This window comes from Colobus angolensis, unplaced genomic scaffold, assembly GCF_000951035.1.
Source record: "Colobus angolensis palliatus isolate OR3802 unplaced genomic scaffold, Cang.pa_1.0 Scaffold240, whole genome shotgun sequence".
NCBI lineage: Eukaryota > Metazoa > Chordata > Mammalia > Primates > Cercopithecidae > Colobus > Colobus angolensis.
The window spans coordinates 2,056,749-2,081,852 of NW_012115600.1; the positions used below are offsets into that span (position 1 = coordinate 2,056,749).

Here is a 25,104-nt window from a genome sequence, read left to right on the forward strand (position 1 = left end):
GGAGGTAGAGCTTGCAGTGAGACGAGATCGCACCACTGCACTCCAGCCTGGGCGACAGAGCAAGACTCTGTCTCAAACAAAAAAAAAAAAGAAAAAGAAAAATGAATCAGTGAATGGTTACTGTCTTAGTTTGTTTGGACTGCTACAATAAAATACATTAGACAGAGTCATTTATAAATAATAAAAGTTTATTTCTTACGGTTCTGGAGACCAATAAGTTCAAGATCAAGGTGCTAGCAGATTCAGTGTCTGGTGAGGACTCGCTCTCTGCCTCATAGATGGCGCCTCTTGTGGAGTCCTTGTGTGGTGGAAGGGGCTAGGGCACTCTCCTCAGCCTCTTTTATAAGGGCATTAATCCCATTCCTTTGGTTTTTTTTTTTTTTTCCAAGACAGGATCTTGATCTGTTGCCCAGGCTGGAGTGCAGTGGTGTGATCATGGCTCACTGCAGCCTCAACCTCTTGGGCTTAAGTGATCCTCCTACCTCAGCCTCCTGAGTGCTGGGACTACAGGCACGTACCACCACGTCAGGCTAATTTTTGCATTTTTTGTAGAGTCAGGGTCTCACTATATTGCCCAGGCTGGTCTCAAACTCCTGGCCTCAAGGGATCCTCCCACCTTGGCCTCCCAAAGTGCTGGGATTACTGGTGTGAATCACCATGCTGGCCTCTTGATCCCATTATTGAGGGCATAGTCTTCATGGTCTCCCAAAGGTCCCGCCTCTAGCTACTATTACATGAAGTTTCAACATACAAATTTTGGGGGGGACTCCAACATTCAGACTATAGCAATTGCCTATCTTGCAGAACTCTTGGGAGACTCAGGTGAGGTTAAATGTGTAAAATACCTACTGTAGTACCTGGCTCATCTTTCTTCTTTCTCCCCTCTCCTTTTCTCTTTTATTCCCTTCCCTGGACTTATGCCCGTTAAGAACAAGCTGACTGCTCTGAACCTCCACGCTGTTTCTCTGACAGCAACCAAGCCTGTGACTTTCTCCCTGCCTATGTTGACACTGTACCTGCTTCAGTCTCCCGTCGCTCCCTCTGTCGTTCTTGCATTCCAGTTAATTCCAACTGATGCTCTTCTTATATGGACTGGCCAAAGTTTATCTTCTCTATGCCCCCTTTCTCCTTAGAGTGGGAAGGGAAAATGGGCTCCAGTAGCCAAAGGGACTGAGCAGCAGGCTCTGGGGTTGTTCTGTCAGCATCAGCACCAGCAGGGGAGGTGGGGGCTGCCTCCATCTCTCTGGCTATACCTGCCTCAGCTTATTGTTTCTGTCCCATGGTCTGGAATGCAGGTGGGGACAGCAACAGGGGGCAAGCATTGGTGATGTCAGGCCATAGCCTCCCTGTCCAGGTTGACACTCAGACTTGGGAGGGACACAGAGGCTCTGGCTGTCTGGGAATCTGAAGGAGCTCCAATCCCACTGGCCCAGTTCTCTGGGTGGAAACTCAGGCAAGCCCTGTATGTTCCTAGAGTCGGGAGCTCAGGAGGTCAGAGGTTTGCAGGCATCACAGCCATGCAGTACCCCCACCTTCAACTCTGTTACAACAGCGGGTATAATGGGGGTCCCTCTAGGGAGCTGATTTGAGGCTATGGAGAGAGAAAGTGATGGTGTAACGGCACTGGTCCCTCAACTTGCTTGAGAGGAATCACCAAAGAAGTTTATGAAAAATACAGATTCCCCCCGGCACTTTGGGAGTCCAAGGCGGAGGATCACTTGAGCCTAGGAGTTCGAGGCCAGCCTGGTCAATAGGGTGAAACCCTGTCTCTACAAAAAATACAAACGTTAGCCAGGCATGGTGGTGTGTGTTTGTAGTCCCAGCCACTTGGGAGGCTGAGGTGGGAGGATCACCTGAGCCAGGGGAAGTGGAGGCTGCAGTGAGCTGTGATCATGCCACTGCAATCCAGCCTGGGTAAAAAAGTGAAGCTCTGTCTCAAAAACAAACAACCAGATTCCATGAGTTTAGCAGGTCTGGGGTAGGGTTGGGGAAGCTGTATTTTTAGTAAGCTTCCCAGGGTATTTTCATGAACTAGGGCAAGTAATCTCTCTGAGCCACATTTTCTTCCTTTGCAAAATATCAATAATACAACCTATGATGGAGACAAGGGTACCAGGAGGATGAGTGATCAAGTACATAAACTGCCAAGCAACACGGTTGACTTCTTCTCTTTCTTATGCCGTTGACTACTGCTACTATTATATTACTAGTCATTTATTCCTGGGCTTGACTCTGCCATACTTTGTAGGCAAGTGACAACTTGGAGAATTACCTCCCTCGCTGGGCAGGGTGGCGCTGTGGAGATTCCTGGAAATGGAATTGGACCCAGGACTCTCAGGAAAGATGAGGTCCCCAGCCAGCTCCCGGGTATGCGGACGCTCTTCTGGAAACTTCTGGCTGGTTCTAGCTCCATCTGCAGGCCTGGGCTGCCCAGGAGCCAGGGGACCTCAAGGGTCATGCAGCCTGGTCCCTGCCCCTCAGTGGAGACAGGGCCAACCTGAGGAGGGATGAGTCACAGACTTGGAGCCATCCACTCCTCTCTTCAGACACTCAGACTCCACCCTCCCAGAATCATTTCTGAAATGCTTGCCACCCAGAGGAGGGCAGACAGCTTCGTGGTCCTGTGAGTTGGAAGATATATTTATGGCTCTTAATAAAAAACTTCTTTTTTGAGATGGAGTCTTGCTCTGTTTCCCAGGCTGGAGTTCAATGGCTGGATTTTGGCTCACTGCAACCCCTGCCTCCCAGGTTCAAGTGATCCTCCTGCCTCAGCCTCCCAAGTAGCTGGGATTACAGGCGCCCGCCACCATACCCAGCTAATTTTGTATTTTTAGTAGAGAGGGGATCTCATCATGTTGGCCAGACTGGTCTGGAGCTCCCGACCTCGGGTGATCCACCCCCCTCGGCCTCCCAAAGTGCTGGGATTACAGGTGTGAGCCACCGCGCCTGGTCTTAATAAAAAACTTCTGTAGCTCCCGGGTCTCATTGACTTGGTGAGAATAGTCCACCTGTTAGGTTGTTTTTCACTAATAAACAAGGTGAAGACAGTTAACCTTTGGCCAAGTGTGACCCAAGCAACAGGAAGTAGACTTGTTTGCAGTGGGTGGGGAGAGGCGAGCCGTCATCCGGCTGACTTGGCTGCCGTGGAGGGGTGAATGGGCTGGGGATGCTGTCCAGGGAGACCCATCCCTCTGCACGGAGGTGTTGGGTCTAAACCAGTGACACCGAGGAGAAGTTAAACATTAATTACCATCAGATAAGAACACCACCACCTGTCACTGTGTCCCAGGAAAGGGGAGGGGTGGGGAAGAGAAGAGATGTAGCTGGGAAGAGAAGGACACTGTCCACTCTGGGAAGGGTCCCTCTGAGGCGACTGATGTTACATCCTCTTTCTCAGAAATGTTCAGAAAAGGCTTTGGAGGCCGGGTGTGGTGGCTCACACCTGTAATTCCAACTACTCAGGAGGCTGAGGCAGGAGGATCACTTGAACCCATGAGTTCAAGACCAGCCTGGGCAACACGGTGAAACCCTGTCTCTACAAACAATACCAAAAATTATCTGGGCATGGTGACATGCACCTGTAATCCCAGCTACTCAGGAGGCTGAAGTAGGAGGATCACTTGAGTCCAGGAGGTCAAGGCTGCAGTGAATCGTGTTCATGCCACTGCACTCCAGCCACAGGGTGAGACCCTTTCTCCAAAAGGAAAAAAAAAAAAAAAAAAAGACTTGGGAGCAAGGTGACCACGAGCACTTGTCTCTAGGGACCCCATTAGGAGGCCTCCCCTCCTTAGACCCACTAGTCTCATCCTCCAAGAATCCAAACAGGCGTGGAAAGCTTCCTCTCTCCATGAGGACAAAAAGCCCTCGGTTTGTGCTCCAACTCTGTCACAGCCTCAATAGTGGGATCTCGGGTGGTTCCCCTCTCCCTCTGGGCCTTGGCTTCCTCATGGTAGGGGTCACCTGAGATGCAGTGATACAGAGGGTATGACAGCAGTCTGTGCAACAGTGCCTCTGTCGGGGGTCAGGGAGGCCGGATGGACAGAGGCCATCTGAGATCACCCCTGCCACCCCCAATGGATTCTGCCTACGATCTCAGGGAGAAGGTTTCACATCATTTGTCTCTGAACTCTGTCTCTAGAAGGCCCTGCAGTTCCTCCTCTTTCCCACCCCAGACCCTGTCCTAAGGAAATCCAGGTCATTTAAGCCCATGAGAAAATGCCAGGTGTGTCTGAAGCCAATCCGAATTGGGGGAGGGGTCACTCCTTGTGTGATGTAGATTTTAAAAAAAAAAATCACAACAGGAAATAGCTACCGTTTATTGGGCACTGCCCATGTATCAGGCACTATTAAGCACTTTAAAGACATGACTTAATTTCATCTTCACCACAACCCCATGAGGTAGGTGTTATGAGGCCCATGTTACAGATGAGGAAACCGAGGTTCTGGGCACTGATTCATTTGTTTGAAGTCACACAGCTTGTCAGTGGTGAGGCTGGAATTTGAGCCCAGATGGGCTGAACCCAAGGCAGAGTTTGCAAAGTTGTGACGTCAGTACAGTGTGTTACTGTACCCATCCAGGGGCCACAGCCCTCACCTTCCTTTCAAACCCCATTCTCAGGATAGGGTCTGAAACTCCTACCTGCAGAAAAGGCTTGCGTCTCTCCCTCCCTGGTGGACCTGCATTTCACTTCATTCTAGCAGAGGAATGAAGCTGAAATCGCGCAACCTCAGGCAGTTGCCCCGGCTGGGAATGAGCTCCAGGCCACACCCCTCCCTAGAGTCTTGCCGTCCTGCCGACCCTGGCCTTGGCAGAAATGCAGGTTGTTCTGGTTCTGCCCAGCCTCCCACAGGATGTTCTTTTCCAGGCTCTCTTCTCACCTTTGAGCAATGACAGAAGAGGCAGGGGCCTCATGCTCTGTTGAGCTAGATTGTGAAACTGGCCAGGAATGGGGCAAGGAGAGGCAAATTGCCCGAGCACTTTGAATCCAGGGTGTTAGGAGGCGGGGCTCTGGATCTCAGGGGTTTCCCTGCATTTCCTCCTTGCACTGTCATTTCTGCCTTGCAGGTCTCAGCGAGCACGCGCTTGTCTACAGAGGCTGCTCCCCAGAGCTCCTCTGCAGCGGTCCTTATCATGCTGCTTTGCTCTGGTGGGGAGCGCACCCATGGCAGGGGTCCTGCGTGCCACTCCCTCTGCTTCTCTCAAGGGCACCCGTCTGAGGCTGGACCTCAGAGTGTGCGGCGCGGGCAGGCATGGGATTGACAGCCAAGGATGTGACACTGGGTAGGGACGGGGAGGAAGCCCCAAGCCTTTCCCATTCCCCTCAGGACTCCCACTGTACGGTCAGGGCCAGGCCTCTGAAAAGAGAATCCAGCTCTGTGGGCTGCTCCAGGTCTGAGGTCTCAGAGGCTAGGCTCTTGTCTTCATCTTTGGGACACACAAGAGACTCCAGTAGGCCCCAGGGACTTGGACTCTGGTCTGAAGAGGAGCATGGGCGGGAAGGAGGATGCAAAGGCAGGGACATGGGGTGGCCCTCGATCTGGACTGAGGAGAGGAGGGGGAGCTGGCCCTTTAGGTACTGTGGTGTCCCTTCCCCCCTACTGTCTAGCACATTCAGGTCAGATGTTCTGTCTGTGCAAACTCCCAGAGGCTGGTGCAATGATTTTGCTTCTTGGGATTCCTCCATAGAAAGGCCATCTGACATGCAGCTTCCAGTGGGTGGCTCTTTCTGAAGCTGACCTTTAGGCCTAAGGTGTTTAGGACTAGGAAGTGTCACAGTGGGGGAGTCTTTGCCAGAACCTTCCATGCATACACCATAGGAGGGAGGCCAGCTGTCTGGAGTTGCCTGAGGGGCATAGGAGGGAGGCTGGACCTTAGAGATGGCCTGTGGGGTATAGAATGGGAGCTGAGCTTCGGGGGTCACCTGAGGTGCATAGGATGGGGGCCTGACCTCAGGGGCAGCGTTTGGGGCATAGGACAGTGGGGAGAGGATCTGGGTAGGTGGCACGCTGGCGGGCTGGAGGATGGAGATGTCCGGCTGCCCTAAGTAGGTGATCTCGGACAGGGTGTGCCGCTGTGGAGGTCCTGCGGGTTCCCTAGGTCCGGACACCCTGATCTGGGAGTACTGGACAGGCTGGGCCAGACTGCTGGGGCCGCTGAGGTCAAAGACAGGGATCAGGACGTGCTCCTGGATGAAGCGCAGCGGCTGGAAAGTCAGGACTCGCTGGATGTTCTGTGCAGGGACGACAACAGTCACCCCACCGTGGTTAGGGTATGTCCCAAGCTCCCCGCTGGTGATGTGGGTGGGTGAGGTCCTCCATAGGGAGGCATCTAGGAGCTTTTTCAAGATGCGTCTGTCCCATATCCCCATCTGCTTCCCAGAGACTCCTCTAGGTGCAAGCGCCTCCCTGAAGGGACAGGCTCTCTCAGCTCTTTGGTTCTGAAGTCTCGGTTATCTCAGGGAGAGAGATCTAGGCTCTGGTTTCTCCAGGAGGCGGATAATCCAGGGAGTAGATGACCAGGAATTGGGGTTGCCTTGGGCATGCTCTGGAGGTGTTGGCCCACATTGTTGCTTGGCCCACGGGTCCCTGAGGGCCTAATATAGGGTCAGGGTGTGAAAGGAAGGAACCAGAAGAGACTGGGAGAGCTTTACAGAAAATGCTTCATCTGGACTTGCACATGCAGCAAAACTCCCTCAGAGCTCCTCTGTCCCTCTGATGGGCAAGAGCAGGCTCCGGGTGCCCCAGGTGGCTCAGCTCATGGCTTCTGCAGTGGGCCTTGCTGCTCTAGCAGAGGCGGCACTGGCATCAGGTGGGGGCTGCTGATGTGATTTGTGTGGCTGGTGTAAGGCTTTCCATTTTATTTTATTTTTTAGGGGAGGGGGCGGGTTCTGGTCTTCACTTGCTAGACAAATTCTAAAAGAACTGCAACAAAGGGCTTTCCACTTAACAATTAGTTTTGCCATTTAAAATTTTTCTGTTTAAAATGGCCAGGCGCTCACGCCTGTAATCCCAGCACTGTGGGAGGCTGAGGCAGGCAGATCACCTGAAGTCAGGAGTTCAAGACCAGCCTGACCAACATGGTGAAACCCTGTCTCTACTAAAAATACAAAAATTAGCCGGGTGTGGTGGTGCGTGCCTGTAATCCCAGCTACTTGGGAGGCTGAGGCAGGAGAATCACTTGAACTCGGGAGGCAGAGGCTGTGGTGAGACGAGATCATGCCACTGCACTCCAGCCTGGGTGACAGAGTGAGACACCATCTCAAAAAAAAAAAAAAAAAAAAAAAAAAAATCTGTTTAAAAAACAGAATATTTGAAAAGTGGGAGATTTCACAACATAATCTGAAACTCTGGCTTCTCTTGAAAAACATGAAGAAAAACATGAAGATCAGGCAGTGCTGGGCCTGCTTTCCCACGTGGTGGTGCCTGGCTGCCTATTTAGACAGGGCATGAGTGCCACGGCTCTCCTGGTACCCACCATTCCTCCCTCGTTGCCTTGCTGCTCATTCAGGTCCCACACTACCCTCCTGGTACTGGACACTTCCAAGCCATGTGGGTTTTTTATTCCGTGTCCACTATTCCTGATCACCCACCCCTCTTTGATGCGTCCTGAGACCCGCTGGGCCACACATCTGTTGACTTTAGGAGGGACTGTGAGCTCCATGAAGGGAGAGAGCAGGCCCATCTCCCACTTTGTCTGTGGATCCCTGCATTTTGGGGAGAACTGGGAACCACAGAGCCCAGGCCCTCCCCTGGACCTCTCCCTCCCGCCCCAGGGGGATGGCTCACCAGGGAGTTGGGAGGTGCAGGCGGCTTGGTGACATATCTGTAGCTCAGGTAGCAGAGCACTGCGACGAGGAAGCCCATGGAGAACAGGAAGGCTCCGGAGAAGGAGTAGGTCCACGTCCGGTCTGGGAAACCAAAGAGGCCAGAGAAGGAAGCATGAGGCTGGGCTCTGCTGGGGCCCGGTTGGGTGCGGCCCCACATGTGGATGCTGCAAATCTTCTCTGACTGGGCTGGCGAAGCCTCTCTTACCCTCAGAATGCAAGATCACAAATGGAAGTCCATAGACTGTACATCTAAATAGTCAGAATTTACAAATTATATTTTTACACTGTTAAATAAAATGTTCTATGTTTCCACATTGACAAAAAGACTTTTCACAACCACCTGGGATGCCATGTTTTAATTCAGAGTTCTTGGACCTCTCTAGGTACTGTGCTGAAGTGGGGAGGAACAGGGAAAGCTCACAGTGCACTGCAGGCACCCAGCCCAGCCCAGTCCAGCCCAGCTCCATCCCACACTGCCAGGGCCCTCATGCACATGTGTATAGATGCTCCAGCCCTCATGGTCGAGCTCATCCATGACCCCCACAAATAGCCACCTGTTGGTCATCCTTTGGGCCAAGGGTCTGCACTACGTGTCAGCAGTGTCTGCCCTCATGAGGAAGGACCCCCGAAGGAGGACTGCCTGGATAGATCGCAGACTCCAGGCCACATGTACAGAGTCTCAGGGTCTCAGGTACTCACAATGTGATCTAGAAAGGAGGTCACAGGATCCAGATGGACCTGTCCGCTTTGTTGTATGGAGTCTTCATCTTGCAAGGAGGGGAATGGCCAGGGCAGGACCAGAGAAGGCCTTCTAAAGTGCTGGATACAGGGAAGGGCCCCTCTTGCTTGAGTCTAAGGGCAGTCCTGCCTCCCTCATATGGTAGAGGCAGAAGGAGGGGAGAAGTGAAAACAGGGAGGCCTGTCCTCTCCACCTCCCTACCAAGGTAAGGGGCTGGACATCAGGGAAGATCTTGGTCAAGAAGGGAGCCTGGGAAGGCACTGTTTTGTCTAAAATGGAGGGGAGAGGGATGACTAGGACTCTAGGATCCGAGCCTCTCCCTGTGTTCCAGCATCTTTGGGATGGGTGCAGCTGGTTCCAGGCAGGACACACTTCCTGTCACCAGTCCACATGGGACTTGTGAAGCACTTAGGGAGGAAGAGGTTGTTGGAGTTTTTGGTAAAACTGACAGTTTGCAACAGAGGGAAGGTGACTCGGAGAGTCAAGACCCCTGCAGTCCAGGGGCCTGCTAACTACCCTTCCTCTCTTCCTGGCCGCTGTGAGGCCTCAGCTTGGAGAGTTAATCAATAGCTCCAATGATCTCGGTGATCACTGTGAACCCCGGGAACTGCTGGAGCCTCTATTTCTAGCCCACTCCTCGATCCTCCCCTAGCCCATGAGCTTGGGCCTCTCTGGGTCAGCTTCCCACTTCAATGAGACCCTGTCTCCTGTCACATGTTACCCCCATCTCTACTCCAGGAAAAAGACACGACCCGAATGTCTATAACATTCCAGGACAGGATAGGGACATGGAATGGTCTCTGGCTTGACATATTTCCATTTCACACTGTATGTATTTGGTACATTGCCATTTCACCCATAGGGAGGCTGGATGGAAAAATAAAAACACCACCAGCCTGAGAGTAAGGAATACAGAGTGTTAGAGGCCTGGCTTTGCCACAGATATGCTGAGCATCCTTCCTGCTGCACGACCCTCTCTGGTTTACCCTTTAATAATAACCGTAGCCAGCGGTGGTTGAACTCCTACTACGGGCCATGATCTATATGATCGTGTAGAGCTGGGTGCTCTACCTATGTTATCTCACTGCATCATCAAAACACAACACAGAGGGATAGGGATGCTCCCCTCCTACGGATAACAAAGCTGAGTCCCAGACAGGTTAAGTGACCTGACCAAAGTCACACAGCTACTCAGTGGAGTTACATGTGTAACTCTAAAACTCATCCTCCCTGCCACTCTGCAAGGAAGCCTCAGTTTCCTCATCTGTAAGATTAGGATATGAGGTGAGATGGCCCTTAGAGCCTTTTCCATCATCAAGATGCTGGAACAGTGCTCTGTGACACTCCCTGTTTATCTACGGAGAGGTAGGTAAAAGGGATTCTGGGGGTAATGCAGACGTTAGGATACACGGTCAAGAGCAGGATGCATCACTCTGAAATGGAAGTAGGAGGAAGAAGTGTGCAGTACAGGGGGCTCACTGTAAACAAAATTGCAAAGTGGTGGGTAGAGCCCAGCCTTCAGAACCAGATGAATCAACCAGGTTACCCGAGCAGCTGTGTGGTCATGGGCAAGTTGCTTAACCTCTCTGAGCCAGAGTTCCTCCTCTGTAAAATGAGGATGATGCTACCCAACTTGCAGGATTGTTCTAAAGATTAAATAATATACGTTACATGTGATAATGAAGATTAAATAATATATGTAAAGCATTTGGCACAACTATTTGCTTGGCAATATAGTAGAATCTAATAAATGTAGGAATTGTTTTATATATATTTTTAAGAATAAGGTGCCTTCTATATGTTAGCAAGAAGTAGCCACCAAGAAGTGTGATTTATATAAAAGTAGCTACAGTCTTAGGAAAAAAAAATGGTATCCCATTATGGGCAAGACCATGTAAGGGCAAGGCACCAGAAGGCTGTTGTGGATAAGGGTGGAGTGGTCTTCACATTGTCAAAAAACTGGTGGGCCAGGAGCAGGTGAGATTTGTCTAGGACAGTCCGGGGAAGGGGTTCACGAATCATACAAATGCTCCCAGCTTAACCCCAGAACGTGAGTTTCCTTTTCTAGTCCTCCTCTCACCAAGTTCTATTCTGAGCTCGCTAGCAGCCATTGCCCCAGGAAGGGCATGCCCCATGCAAGTGGCCAGTGTTGGCTGTTCCATCAGACACAGCTCCCCTGCCAATTGGTGCACTGGGATTCGGGTGGAGAAATCAGTCTCCTGTGGGCTCTTTGGAAAACTGATGAGTTTCCAAACAAACCTGAGGACCAGGGCTTCATTTCCTAGGGCCCAGCTCTGGCAGCTGCCTGGCCTCGGATTATCGCCTCAGCCCAGGCATCAGCATCCTTATTTGTCAGATGAGGGATCAGGCTCCCAGAGGCTGAGTGACTCCCCCAGGCACGTGGTTGGCTGACATCTGACTAATGCTGTGCCTTCTCATTCCTCATGCGGCACTTCTCTTTCCACTGTGCCACACGCAATGTCCAGCTCGCAAACTCAACTCTATTCTGATTGTTGGCATGGTTGGAACTGAAATCACTTACTGACATCATGAATCTGAATGTGAGGATAAGGTGGAGACTGTTTTACCAAATCTACCTCATCCACTGCCATCGCCTTCATCCTCTAAACCTGCAGCTCTGAGCAATACATTTCCATCTGTCTATGAAAAGAAACACCAATAAAAACATCATGATGCTTGTGATGAGCATCAAGTTTCAATGTGCTAGAGGAAGGGACCATCTCACTAAGCAGATGATTCAAAACTATATCTAGGTCGGGCGCGATGACGGCTGCCTGTAATCCCAGCATTTTGGGAGGCTAAGGTGGGTGGATCACTTGAGGCCAGGAGATCAAGACCAGCCTGAGCAATAGGGTGAAACCCTGTCTCTACTAAAAATAAAAAAAAAAAAAAAAAAAATTATCCAGGAGTGATGGCACACACCTGTAATCCCAGCTACTTGGGAGGTTGAGGTGGGAGAATTGCTTGAAATCGGGAAGCAGAGGTTGCAGTGAGCTAAGACTGTGCTATTGCACTCCAGCCTGAGCGACAGAGAGAGACTCTGTCTGAAAAACAAAACACAAAATAAACTACAAAAAACCCAACCGTCTCTATAGTAGCTCTGTAGTAAGAGCATGGCCTCTAGAATTAGGCCTCATTCCATCCCTCAGCACCTGTGTGACCCTGGGCAAGTCACTTTTTTTTTTTTTTTGAGATAGGGTCTCGCTCTGTCATCCAGGCTGGAGTGCAGTGGTGCAAACATAGCTCTTTGCAGCTTCAACCTCCTGGGTTCAAGTGATCCTTCTGCCTCAACCTCCTGTGTAGCTGGGACCACAGAGGCATGCCACCATACATAGCTAAGTTTTTGATTTTTTTGTGGAGACAGGGTTTTGCCATGTTGCCCAGGCTGGTCTTAGACTTTTAGGCTCAAGTGATCCTCCTGCCTTGGCCTCCCAAAGTGTTTGGTTTACAGGTGCCTGGCCACGGGCAAATGACCTAATGACTCTGAACCTCAGGTTCTTTGTCTGTGAAATGAGGATGAAAATAATACCTATCTCATAGACTGTTCATGAGGCTTGCCCTTGGTTGTGCCTGGTCCCTGGTTAGCACTGGAGAAACGCTAGTTATCATGATACCATTATTGTTATTTGACTTTGGGAGATATTGAGAGATCTTTTTATCTTCTCTGCTTACCCCCCTGCAGATTTTCCCTCCAGTATATCTCACCTGGGTTAATATTAAGGTGAGTTTGCTTTGCCAAGGTACATACAAGGCCTGTCAGAGGGGAAATCCAGACATAGGCTGGAGGGTGAGAATCAAACATTTGCTTTGATAACTCATCAGCCAACTCTTTTATGGATAAACAAAGATTGACTTCAATAACACACTGATAACCCTTCCATGGTTTTTGAGAGTGTTGCCAAGTCTCACCTTGGTTACAGGGAGGAAAGAGGAGAGTCAAGACTTGAATCCAGGAGCCCTACCCCACTCTGGTTTCAGCTGAACTCACCTGGCAGTGTCCTCACTCGGCACATGTAGGGGGCACTCTCCTTGGACCAGGTGGGAACACAAATCATGATGGTGCCAAGGAACTCTGTGTCAGGGGTCAGTCCGAAGAACTCATATTCTCTTTGCTTCCCTCCAAGGTGCTGAATTGGACAGAGAACATGATTCGTGTTACACACCAATCTCCACATGGAGCCCAAGGAAGCTTACTCGCTCCTTCTCCTGGATTCTGGTTTGGTGCTGATGAATCTGTCTTCAGTCTCTGTTTCCATTCCCCTCCCTTCTGCTTTATCCCCAAATCCAATCAGTGTCCAAGCACATGTGTCTTTCACTTGCAATAGTGTCTGGCCCATAGGCAGTCGTTATACACACTAGTGGCTACCATTATGACCTCCACCACGCTCCCACCCTCCCACCATCCCTCCTTCTTCCAATTCTTCTTGTCCTTCACCTTTTCTTTGTTAAATGTTGAAAACTCTTTGAACACCCATTCCTTTCTTTCTTTCCTCATTGCTTCTGCCTTAATTGGGCCTCAAGCCTTCAGCCTGGACTCTAGCAGTAGCCTTTTTCATGGTCATCCATCTCTGGGTTTGCCCCTGTTCACTTCCATATTCATCCTAGTGTTATAGAGATCTTTCTAAAAGATAATCTCATTATAATGCTCTTCTGTTCAAAAGCCTTTGATGGCCTCACCTATATTTACAGAATAGAGTTCTGGTCCCTGGCTTCCAGTCCAGACTCATTTGTCTCTGCAGCCCACCTGGCTCTGCAGGCTCATCAATGCTGGATACTCGCCACTCAGGTAAACACCTACCTTGCATAGGAAAGCCCTTGTTTCTTCGCATCTGCCAGTCCTTCTGCTGGACCTGTGTTTTGATTCTCGTTCTTCCGTGTATCTCTCACCTTTTTGACCCTGAACTCCTCTCCCGTGGCTGCCACATGTCATCCTGCCTGGCTCTGCTCCTACCTTTCTGATTGGTCTTTCACTGGTTTTAGTCCCTCAGTGTTGTTCTGCAAGATTTGCTCTTCAACCATTTCCTTCTCTCTCACGTACTCTCCAGCCACTTAGTGATCTTATCTGAACCCATGGCTGCTGTGAGCACCGATGTGTGGATAACTCCCAAACTTATCTCAGGAAGAGCTGTAGCGTTTCTATGGGCTCTGCCAGCTCCCTGCTGGATGTATCATATGAGCATCTCTAAGTCAACACGTCCAAACATGCTGCCCTCCTCTCTCTGGGGCCGGCCCCATCCCAAACCCCAAACCCAAATCTGTTTTTGATTCTCTAATTTTGGTAATAGCATCACTCTTCTTCTAATCTCCAGGGCCTAAAACTTGAAGCCATTTTGGACAAATCCCCTCTCATATCTTGGGTGATCAGACACCTTCCTTTAAAGGGCCAGAACCTGTGATCTCGGGAGTTCAAAAGCTGAGAATTTTCTTCTTTGGCTCTTTGTATTTCAGCTCTGCCTTCTCTTTTTCAGGCACATGGAGGCCAAGGTTGAGGGTAAATTATTGTTTTCTTTTGTGTATGTTTCTGGGGGTGATGGTGACAGTGAGTGAAGAAGTACATAAATAAATTTTTTAACTTATTGTTTTGTAGAACTTATGTGGTTGAAACTGGACACATTACATATCATGAGACACAACTCCAGGAGAGTTACAAAGGCCCTGATTCCCCTTCCCCAAGTTTTTGACGATCTCCATCCTGGTTCAGGCCCTCATTTCCAACCTATACCATTATAATAATCTTCTGACTTCCCACCCTGTTATCTCTTCCATTTCCACATTTGATCTTTCTTCATTCTAATCCAAGTAATTTATAGTTTATATTGGACCAAACATCCCCAAAATAACAACTATAAATTCTGAGCAAAATGAAAAACAACTACTTACAGGCATTAGAAAGAAAATAAGGCCGGGCGCGGTGGCTCAAGCCTGTAATCCCAGCACTTTGGGAGGCCGAGACGGGCGGATCACGAGGTCAGGAGATCGAGACCATCCTGGCTAACACGGTGAAACCCCGTCTCTACTAAAAATACAAAAACTAGTTGGGCGAGGTGGCGGGTGCCTGTAGTCCCAGCTACTCCGGAGGCTGAGGCAGGAGAATGGCGTAGACCCGGGAGGCGGAGCTTGCAGTGAGCTGAGATCCGGCCACTGCACTCCAGTCCGGGCAACAGAGCGAGACTCCGCCTCAAAAAAAAAAAAAAAGAAAGAAAATAAAAGTGGGCACATATTGGAGAAAGGATAACTGGCAATGGGTACATTTCCAATTTTTACTGTCTTTTAGCCTGAAGGTAGACCCCAGTCTACACTTTGTGGGATGGTTAAACCTAGATAGAAACCCTGTATTCTCACTGTCTTGAATACCCAAAAGGCAGGGCTTGGAATAATCACAGCAGCTGGAAAATGAGAGGAGAAACCACAGACAGGAGAGAACGTAGATGAGGCCCAAACTCTGTGTATAAACTCTGCTAAAATCCCTGACTGACCCCTAAAGTAGGCACGAATGGGGTAGACTCCAAGCAGTACAGGTAAAGTTGAAAAAAAAAAAAAAAAGAAATTTCAGAGTTTGGAGTTCAGCCAAATTAATTGCCTGCTAAAACTGGATGAAACCAAACCAATACTCTTTGGAGGAATATAACAGAATCTACAGTAATTTCAACATAATGCCCAGGATACATTTCAAAATTGTTGACATACAAAGAAAGAATATGTGACCCATATTCAAGAGAAAAGACAATAATGACTGACCCTGATGACAAAAATGTTGAATTAGCAGACAATGATTTTATTTTATTTTATTTTATCTGAGACAGAGTCTCACTCTGTCACCCAGGTTGGAGTGCAGTGGTGCAATCTCAGCTCACTGCAACCTCTGCCTCCCAGGTTGAAATGATTCTCCTGCCTCAGCTTCCTGAGTAGCTGGGGACAGGCACCTGCCATCATGCCTGGCTAATTTTTGTATTTTTAGTAGAGATGGGGTTTCACCATGTTGGCCAGGCTGGTACTGACTTCCAAAAAGCCAATACCAATTTCTGTGGCATGCCAGGTGATATATGAATATTAATGACATAATATGCATATTATACATATAAGGCTTTCTGGAAGCCAGTACCGGTTTCTGCGGCATGCCAGATAATATATGCATATTATGTCATTTTTGGCTTCCCAAAAGTTTTCTGGAAGCCTTACAAATCTTGCTGCAATGACATCCTACCCCACTTCCCAATACTCATATTTTTCTCTACCTATAGCTATTTGAATTCTTGTTTTAACTCCCTCTTCGCTCCCTAGATTATAAGCTCCTTGCATGCAGAAACCATAAAGTAGGAAATAAATATTCATTTAACTGAATTGTGGTTTGGTGGCACATGCTGAGGGTAGGGGGTACCAAATATTTTCTGAATATGAAAAGAAATAATTCATATGTTATTTGAGAATTTATGCCCTTGCCTTCCACCTCTTATTATTACTCATCCTTCGACTTTGCCTGTATATAGTTCCTGCAAATAGTGGAGAACTACTGCAGCAGTAGAAATTGATTCTAGCATTTTCTAATGTGAACATCCGAAGATATGAATAGAGGTTGTTCCCCAGGATGTGAGAAGGTGTTAAACAAAAAACCATGTAAATATTATGCAAAAAAAGCAGCTTCTCTGGTGAAATAAATTTGGGAGAAGTTGTATTAAACAAATTGATAGTGGAGTATTGGTTCTGCAGGACTTGTCAGAGTTTTTAGCATGCTATTGTGTGTGTGACTCTATGAGAGAGGTTGTCATTTGTGATGTTTTCCAGGCTTCAAGGAGCCTCTCAGGGGACATGTTTTGGGAAACGCTAATTTACATAACGTGTACCCTTTTTTTCTTAAAGCAATTCAGATCTAATTGAGAGGGAAGAGGCTTCCTAGGCAGAGAAAGACCAGGGTGCAACATACACTTACCATTTGGTAGGTGTGGTTGACCTGGAGCTCTAAGTGGTAGAACAGGTCATGGAAGATGTCTTCCAGGGTTAGCCGGTGGCCGTCCCCTGCACGGATGGGCGTGGGGGTAGGATGAACAATCATCTGAATCGATCTCACTTTGGGGATACAGGTCACATCAGGTGGCTTGAGGGTAGCTGGGGATAGGGAGAGAGAAAAGAGAAAAGAGAAAAGAAAAAGTCAGAGTTGGTGGGTAGTGTCTGAGGCTACCCTGGACAGTGGAAAATGACTGTTCCCTCTCTCCTTCCACTCCAATGCCAGCTATGCTTCTGGAAGCATCGGCTAAACAAACAGTAAAAAGAGAAAAGTTTCTGCAAGCCCTGGTGTTTGGGTTTCAGGCTGGCAAAGGGATGACCAAAGGTGGATGAGAAGAACCCAGGGTGAGGGGCACCAGTCCTGTAGCTTGGTCATGCCTTTGGCTTGCCCCCACACATCCCAGCCCCCTGCATCCCCACCTTAAGTCAGCCTGGAACACCCTTCTTCCCTCATCTATTGAGTATGACAGTTTTGGGGATGTCAATGACATCAACTACACATCCTAAAAAATGTTTGGGGCCTAATACTATTGATGCAGCCTCAAAGGTCAGGCTGAAGACTCTGTCTCCCTCAAGATGGAATTTTCCAAATAACCAAAGTACCTTTGCTGGTTTACAGACTCCTTTGAGAATGTGATGAATGCTGTGGGTCTTCTCCCCTCCAAAATGTACATATACAAAAATCTTGCATCCAACTTCAGGGATTCACGGACCTCACTTACCCTAAATCTAATTTGTAAAAATACCTCAATGATCCATTGGCCTCCAAGATTGAAAATATCTGAGTCAGAACAATGTTTACTTTAGTGCTGACAATAAAATTGAAAAACTGAGCTGTATGTCCTCAAAAAGGGAAATATGTAAGTAAATTAGAGTACCTCCCTAGAATGGATCATTTTGCACTGTGAAATATCATGTTGTGCAATATGTTTAATGATATGGGCAAATGTTCATGATACTAATATATGGGGAAAAAGAACCTAAGACAAAAAAGCAATGCCAGATTGCAAAGTAGATACAGCTGCTAGTAACTGCAGTTATGTTAGAATGTTAAGATTATTTTGGGTGACTTTTATTTTTCTTTGTATATGTCTACATTTCACAAATTTTCTACAATGAATGTGAATTCATTGAACAAGCCAGGTTAAAAAAACAATATTTTACTTAATTTTATTTTTTTATCTTCTTAAAAAGCTATGTGTGACTATAAAATCATCATCTCATGATTATCTTGTGTGGGGAGTTTGGCAACTGTATTAGTCCATTCTCACACTACTAATAAAGACACACCTCAGACTGGGTAATTTATAAAGGAAAGAGGTTTAATTGACTCACTGTTCCACATGGCTGGGGAGGCCTCAGGAAACTTACAATCAGGAAACTTACAGAACGGGAGGCAAACATGTTCTTCCTCACATGGTGGCAGGAAGGAAAATGAAAACCGAGCAAAGGGGGAAGCCCCTTATAAAACCATCAGATCTCATGAGAACTTACTGACTATTACGAGAATAGCATGGGGGAAACTGTTCCCATGATTCAGTTACCTCCTACTGGGTCCTTCCCACAAGATAGGGTTATGGGAACTACAAATCAAGATGAGATTTGGGTGGGGACATAGCCAAACTATATCAGCAACTGCTATCCACTCATTCATTCATTTACTGAATATCTTTTTTTTTTTTTTTTTTTTTTTTGAGACAGGATCTCATTGTGTCACCTAAGCTGGAGTGCAGTGGGGCAATCCCAGCTCACTGCAGTCCTGACCTCCTGTGTTCAAGCTACTCTCCCACTTCAACCTCCTGAGTAGCTGGGACTACAAGTGTGTGCCACCACATCTGGCTAATTTTTAAATTTTTTGTAGAGATGGGGTCTCACTGTGTTCCCCAGGCTGGTCTTGAACTCCTAGGCTCAAGTGATCCTCTTGCCTCAGCCTCCCAAATTGCTGGGATTACAAGTGTGAGCCACCGCGTCTGGCTATTGGGCATCTTCTGTGTACCAGGCACTATGCTGAGAGCTGGGAATGCAGTGGATTCTGCTGCCCACACAGGGAGTTCTAGAGTTCACATTTTAGAGAGGGAGGCAGATGATAACATGTGTGAGCAAACAGTAATTACAGCGTGTGATCTGAGTGATGAAGACAATAAACCCTGTATTGCAATAGAGAATCACAGGTGGTGGCCTACTGAAATCAGGTCATCAGGGCTGGAGGTGGGGACGCTGACTTAGGAGGTGATGTTCAAGCTGAGCCATGAGGACTATAAAAGAACCAGTCATGTGAAGAGCCCAGAAGTGCCCCCAGACAGTAGGAGCAGCAAAGATCCCGAGGCAGGGACTGTCAGAAGCTTGGCTGCTTGATGCATTGGGAAGACATGTTCAAGATGAGGACCAGGATAGGCAGGGCCTCGCGGGCCGTGGCAAAGAGTTGGATCTTATTTTTAGAGTCATGAAAAACTGCCAGACGGTTTTAAGCTGAGAAGAGAAGGTGGGATTTATGTGTTGAGGAGATCTCTCTAAATGCTCTGTGGAGAATGGGCTGGAGGAAGTGGTAAAGAGGGGAGTTGGGGAAACAAGTTAGGTGGCCTTGACCTCAGTCAAAGGGCAAGATAAGTGTGGTCTGAACTAGGGAAGTTGGGGTGGAGGTGGAGAAAAATGAACAAACCTGCTAGGGACACACTGCAATTGGTGGGGCGGGGGCCTTCCCTAAAAGCCACATCCCCAGCTGACCCCCTCCCCTTGCAGAGGGCCCCTTCTGGGCCCTCCACCCACTCCAGAGAGGAAGAGGCCATCCCACCCCACAAACACCTGCACTTTCCTCTCCCCTCCTCTGAAACCCACAGGGGCTCCAACTCACTGTGCTGCAGAGAGCTGAACCTGTCAGTCATCTTGGTGGCTGACCGGCCTCCCGCGCTGACAGCGGTGACCCTGGCATAGTAGAGCTCCGTGAGGTTGCCCGTCTCCACCGTCAGGTTGCAGGACTTTTGGGTGATCCGCTGACAGCCCTTCTTTACCACCCAGTCCCTCTCTCCGTACCTGCGGGCCAGGAAGGGGCCAAGTCACAGCAGTGATGAAAAGGCCAGCACTAGGCCTGTGACTTATTAATAATGCCAAGGAGATCTAATATTCACTTAGCACGTTCAGTGGCCCAGGCCCTTTATGCGAGTGATCTCATTTTGTTCTCACAATGATTCTCTGAGGCATATGCATTCTTCTTTTTCTTTCTTTCTTCCTTTCTTTTTTTTTTTTTTTTTTCTTGAGACACGGCCTCGCTCTGTCACTCAGGCTGGAGTGCAGTGGTGCAATCTTGGCTCACTGCAACTTCTGCCTCCGGGGTTCAAGTGATTCTCCTGCCTCAGCCTCCCGAGTAGCTGGGATTACAGGAGTGCACCACCATGCCCGGCTAATTTTTGTATTTTAGTAGAGACAGTATGGCCACCCTGTTGGTCAGGCTGGTCTCGAACTCCTGACATCATGATCCACCTGCCTCAGCCTCCCAAAGTACTGAGATTATAAGTGTGAGCCACGGTGCCCAGTCTATTCTCTTTATTTTTCAAATAAAGAGGATGAGGCTTGAAGAAGTAAATTGCCCACGTGTTTGAAGTGTGCATGTGGGGAGCCAGGATTTGAACCCAGCCAGTCTGAGTCCACATTCTGAGCTCGTCATCACCATAATCCTTTGAGGTGGGCCCTGTTATCCCCATTTTACAGATGAGAGAAATGAGGCTCAGAGAAGGGGAAGTCACTTGCTACAGGGCAATGTGGCATGACCAGGAGTGGAAGCCACGTCTGAGGACTCCTGAGCCCAGGCCACCCCTCCTCACCTGCATGGGAGGCAGAGGAGTAGGAACAGGAGCGTGGGCTAGAGGGGCTGGGTGCATCTTCAGCTGACCTGGTCTCACTAATAATAATAAAACAATTATTGGTAGCTTATAATTTTCCAGGCACAAGTGCTAATGACTTTATCTTGTTTAACCCACCCAACAACTCTGTGATGAAGGTGCTACCATTGTCCTCACTTTGTGGGTGGAGAAACTGAGGCTTCGCGAGGTCACCTGACTGCCCAAGGTTATACACGCAAGAGCTGGCATTTAAGTCCAGACAGCCTGACCCTATCACCTGTACTTTTTACCGTTATATTATTCTCCCTCCCCAAAAGAAACATAAAGGAGCAGAGCTTCATCTGGGAGGGATGGGAACATATGGAGAGGAGGAGAATTCCTTGGAGAGGGGCTGGCTTCAGCGCACAGTCAAAGGAGGGGGAGTCAGGAGAGAAGCCTACGTCTTATACTCGATGCTGTAGACTGTGTCTGGGGTGCCCTCCGGCCCGCTGTCCCACGTCAGGATGTTTTCAAAGTTGTTGGACTGGAATTTCACGTGCTGGAGCAGATCTGAGGGGTCCTCAGGGGCGTGAGCTGCAGGAGGGAGGGAGGAGGGTGAGCAGGGGCTTTCCCAGGGTCACCCTGCCCATGTGTGGGCTCAGTCAGAGTCCTGTCCCATATAAATTTCATGCAAAGTGCCTTCGCTTTCAAGATGTCAGCCTGGTGGGGGGGCAGGGAGACCCCAGCGCCCAGTCTTCTGCAAATGGGCCAGCGAGAGGGGATGCTTCCCACACTGTTCTAACCAATCATCCACTCTCAGCCATTTTGCTTTGCATCGAGCTGTGATTCACATTCCATAAATGTCCCCACCTTATAGTGTTCAGTCCAATGGTTTCTTAGTATTTTCACAATGTTGTGCAATCATCACTACTATCTAATTCCAGAACATTTTCAGCACCCCAAAAAGACACTGCATGCCCATTAGCAGTCACTCCACCCATTAGCAGTCGCTTCCCATTCTTCTCCTCCCCTAACCCCTGACAACCATGAATCTACTTCCTGTGTCTGTGAATGTGCCTACTCTAGACTTTTTATATAAATAGAGCCTTGGCTGGCTTCTTCCACTTAGCATAACGTTTTCAAGTTTCACACTTACGGTAGCATGGATTAGTACTTCCTTTTCAGGGCTGAATAATATTCCATTGTGTGATATACCACATTTTGTTTATCCACACATTAGGATATTTGGGTTGTTTCTACTTTTTGGCTACCATGAATAACGCTGCTGTGAACACCGTGTTCATTTTTTTAAGTGGACACATGTTTTCAGTTGTCTTGGATATATATCTAAGACTGGAATTTGGTAGGTTATATGGTAGCTCTATCTTTAACCTTTTGAAGAACTGTCAAACTATTTTCTAAAGTGGCCGCACCATCTTTCTTTTGTCTTTGAGACAGGGTCTTGCTCTGTCCCCCAGGTGGGAGCACCTGATAAAAGGATGAATTTAGGGAGGAGGAGAGGAGAGAGGAAGAGAGAAGCTGGCCCTTGAAGAACCCACGGCCCTCTCTTCCAGGCTAGGTCTTTGTCCAGCCCACTTCTGCTTATGGTAAGGGAAGGGCAGTGAGGGCCTGAGCCTCAAGGAAGGGGCTGGGGAGGGGCTGCAGCCTCTGAAGCAATCTGCACTGTAAACTAAGAGTCCTTAACTTATAAAACCCTTCCCTCAGCCCAGCAGGGTTGGGCTGTTGACAGCAAGAGCCTGTGGGAAAATGGCGGCCCAAGCTGGCAGCTGGCTCCGAGCTCGGAGGCCCTGGCTGGCTGGTGTGGGAAATAAACAGGTGGGAAAATGTTGAGCAGCCCCAGCTGGGTCAAGGCCTTGTGGCCTGGGTGTGTGTCTTGGATATGCTTGTGCCTCTCCTTCCACAGAGACGACCATGACTGCCAGCAGGCCCAAGGTGCGAGGGAGCAGACAGTTACTGATGCCTCCACTCCAGGTCTACACACAAGAGGGGTCCTCAGGCTTGGCAAGGACCGGTGGGGTCAGGGAAGGACGGCCCCACCCTGCTGCACATCCTCTGGCTAACCTCGAAGGCTGCCCTCCTCTCTGAATCTGGGTTCTGGCCCAGCAGCTGCAAAATGTCTTCAGGCTTCCTGGAGTCCCCAGAATGGGGCCTTAGGGATGGCGCGGGGAGGTCTACTGCCTCTACCCAAGCTGACGGCTGTGCCACGGAGCCTCAGGATGTAGCTGACATCTTGTTTGGATGTGAGGCTGGGTGGAACTGGGGTCAGTTCTGGAGGGAGGGGTCCTGGGTTCAGGGCTGAGTCTAAAGTTGAGGAAACGAGTCCAGTCAAGGTCAGACCTGAACAGTGACTTCTGGTCGGGTGGTGGGTCAGGGCAGGAGGGTGAGGGTGGGATTTGAGAGGCCAGGCTCTGTCAGGGCTTGGGGTAGAGTCTGCGGTGGGAATGGTTGCTGCTTGAGGTCAGTGTGCTGGGTGGGAAATAGAGGGCCCATCTGGGTTGCGAGGAGGCTGGTGGCTGAGGTGGGGGCATGTTGCCAAGGCACAGGACCCTGGGCTACATGGAGGTTGGCACCACTTTTCAGGAGGGAACTGCAGTTAGCTTCCTGAAGACGGGTAAGTGAACCTCGGCCCAACCCTGTCTTTTAGGGGTGTCAGGGACTAACAAGATCTCCCCCTCTTCTCCCGCCCTCCTTGCTCCTTTTCCTCCTCAAATCCATCATCTATTCCTCAGCCTGTGTTGCTTCGGCACTTCCCGGGTAAAAGTCTATATTGTGAAATCTGGGGAGACATGTGTTGTGTGGAGCCTGGCAGCCTGGCGGATTTATAAAAGGCAATTTGTTTTTTCACATTCATGTGGAAAAACAATATTCTGTCAACCAGCTGGGAAGCTAAGGAAAAATACACAAACAAGAAACAATTCCACATGCTCTGGAGTCAGCCTAAGACTAGGGGAGTGAGGGCCCGGGGTGTGCAGCACGAGGGAACTGACCCTTGACAGTCTCCTAAGGGCTGTTTCCTGTGGGTCCTCCATCTCAAAGGGCTGGGAGCCTCTAGGATTTCCAACCAGTATGGCTGAGGGTCTAAAGGAACATGTCTTGGGGGCTCACATCTTCCTGGAATGCCCAGCCTGATGCTGGGAAGCAGACTGGAGCGGCACCACAGAGCTGGGAGCCCTGGGGACACAGGCAACCTGGGTGAGACAGCGGCAGAGGGGGTGGGAAGCTCTGCCCCTTCGTGGGCCTCGTCCTGCACTTGAGCAAAGAGGGCCTGGCTGAGGACACACCTGCTCACCATCCTCAAGCAGGACTATGCTTTGACTTCCTAAGGAAGTTCCCTGAATTTCACACAATGCATCAGGAAAGCAGAGACAGAGTCTAGGGTCTCATGTAATGTTCTGCATAATGAGCTCCCCCCCGACTTTATTGGCTTTGAACACTATGCCCTTAAGCCCTGTTTCCAAGTGGGTCCTGTGTCTTAAGACCTATTAATGTAGCGGACCTGCCCACTCTAGGAGAAAATGCTCTTTCAGATCTATGATAACAAAAGGGGCCAAAGAGGCCCTGCAGGGGCATGGAGGGAGGCAACGGCAGAACTCAAGCTTCGTTTCCCCCGTCCTTCCTCCACCTCCCCTGTCAGGCCAGTGCCAGGTGAGAGGCAGAGGAAGGGATGGTACAACCCGTGCCAGCACCATTTGAGGGACCAAAGGATGTCTGCCTCCTCCAGGCCAATTCTCCATTCACTGAGGTGCAGCGATCCAGCACCCCCAGTTCAGACAGCTGGCTACATTCCCTGAGACCTGAGGGTCCTTTGGGTCCCTGGAAGAACCCAGAGTCTGAGGCACCTTCTCCTGCCCCCAGCAACCTAAGCTGGACATTTGCTTCTCCATGGACACCCGGCACCCTGCTCAGCCCTAGCAGGGAAGAAACTGAAACTGGCTATGCTGGAGCTGGGGAGGGTGCTGGGGAGATGACCCTGATCATTGGCCCCTAGGATGGGGGAGATCTGACCACAGGGTGGATGGGCACTCACCGGCCAGGGATCCCACAGCCAGGATGGTCAGCAGCGTCCTCATTGGGGCCGGCACAGAGCCCTCCCTTGGCCTCTGCTCTGCCGTGCACAGAGGGAGGGCTGGGAGTCTTGGCGCCCTGGCAGCTGGCTCCACCCGGGCATGGGGCGGGGAGAAGGGGGTGGGTGGGACCCGAGCCAGTGAGGAGCAGGGGTACAAAGGTGCCCTGGCCCCGTGTGCTCTGGAATTCCAGGTTCTGGGAGGGATCTAAGGGAGTTCCCTTTCGACTTGCAGAAAACAGCAACCGTAACAGGCTGGCTTGTTTATCTGGTCTGGTGGCTGATTCATCCCAAGTGGTTTATCGAGGAGCTGAGGGGCGGAAAAGGCAAGAATAATCCATGATATGCAGCCTTATCAAAAAGCAATTTGGCGCTGTGGATCAAAAGCCTACACCACACGCCTATCTTTGTCTTTAATAATTCTATTCCTAGGGGATTTACCCTAATGAAAATAATTGGACAAGAGAGGGGGGGAAAAAAAAAAGTCCCAGAATGTTTCTGGCAGCAAAGGGAAAGCTGTGACTCCTTTGCTTTTCCTGCAGGAGGAGATGGAGCGCACCTGATGCTCCTCCTTGATCCTCCATATCAAGGCAGGTCCCGACTGTTGTGGTGGGCTTG

General features: G+C 49.5%; 1 protein-coding gene across 1 annotated transcript; it reads right to left on the reverse strand.

Annotated features, from left to right (window-relative positions):
- Positions 1-4,302: 4,302 nt before the first annotated feature.
- On the reverse strand, positions 4,303-24,690 carry IL22RA1 (interleukin 22 receptor, alpha 1). The gene is made up of 7 exons (XM_011945594.1): positions 24,451-24,690; positions 20,864-20,996; positions 19,439-19,617; positions 16,514-16,689; positions 12,575-12,713; positions 7,786-7,907; positions 4,303-6,230 (listed from the first exon to the last, which is right to left on the reverse strand). Exons 1-7 carry the CDS (start codon positions 24,491-24,493, stop codon positions 5,322-5,324), a joined length of 1,701 nt encoding a protein of 566 aa, XP_011800984.1. The 5' UTR covers positions 24,494-24,690; the 3' UTR covers positions 4,303-5,321.
- Positions 24,691-25,104: the final 414 nt, after the last annotated feature.

Coding starts and splice junctions, on each gene's coding strand:
- IL22RA1 (XM_011945594.1), bottom strand. CDS start 24,493: ATGAGGACGCTGCTGACCATCCTGGCTGTGGGATCCCTGGCCG. Junction 20,997..24,450: donor GGCTGTGGGATCCCTGGCCG/GTGAGTGCCCAT, acceptor TCCCTCCTGCAG/CTCACGCCCCTGAGGACCCC. Junction 7,908..12,574: donor CCGAGTGAGGACACTGCCAG/GTGAGTTCAGCT, acceptor TTGGTTTCCCAG/ACCGGACGTGGACCTACTCC.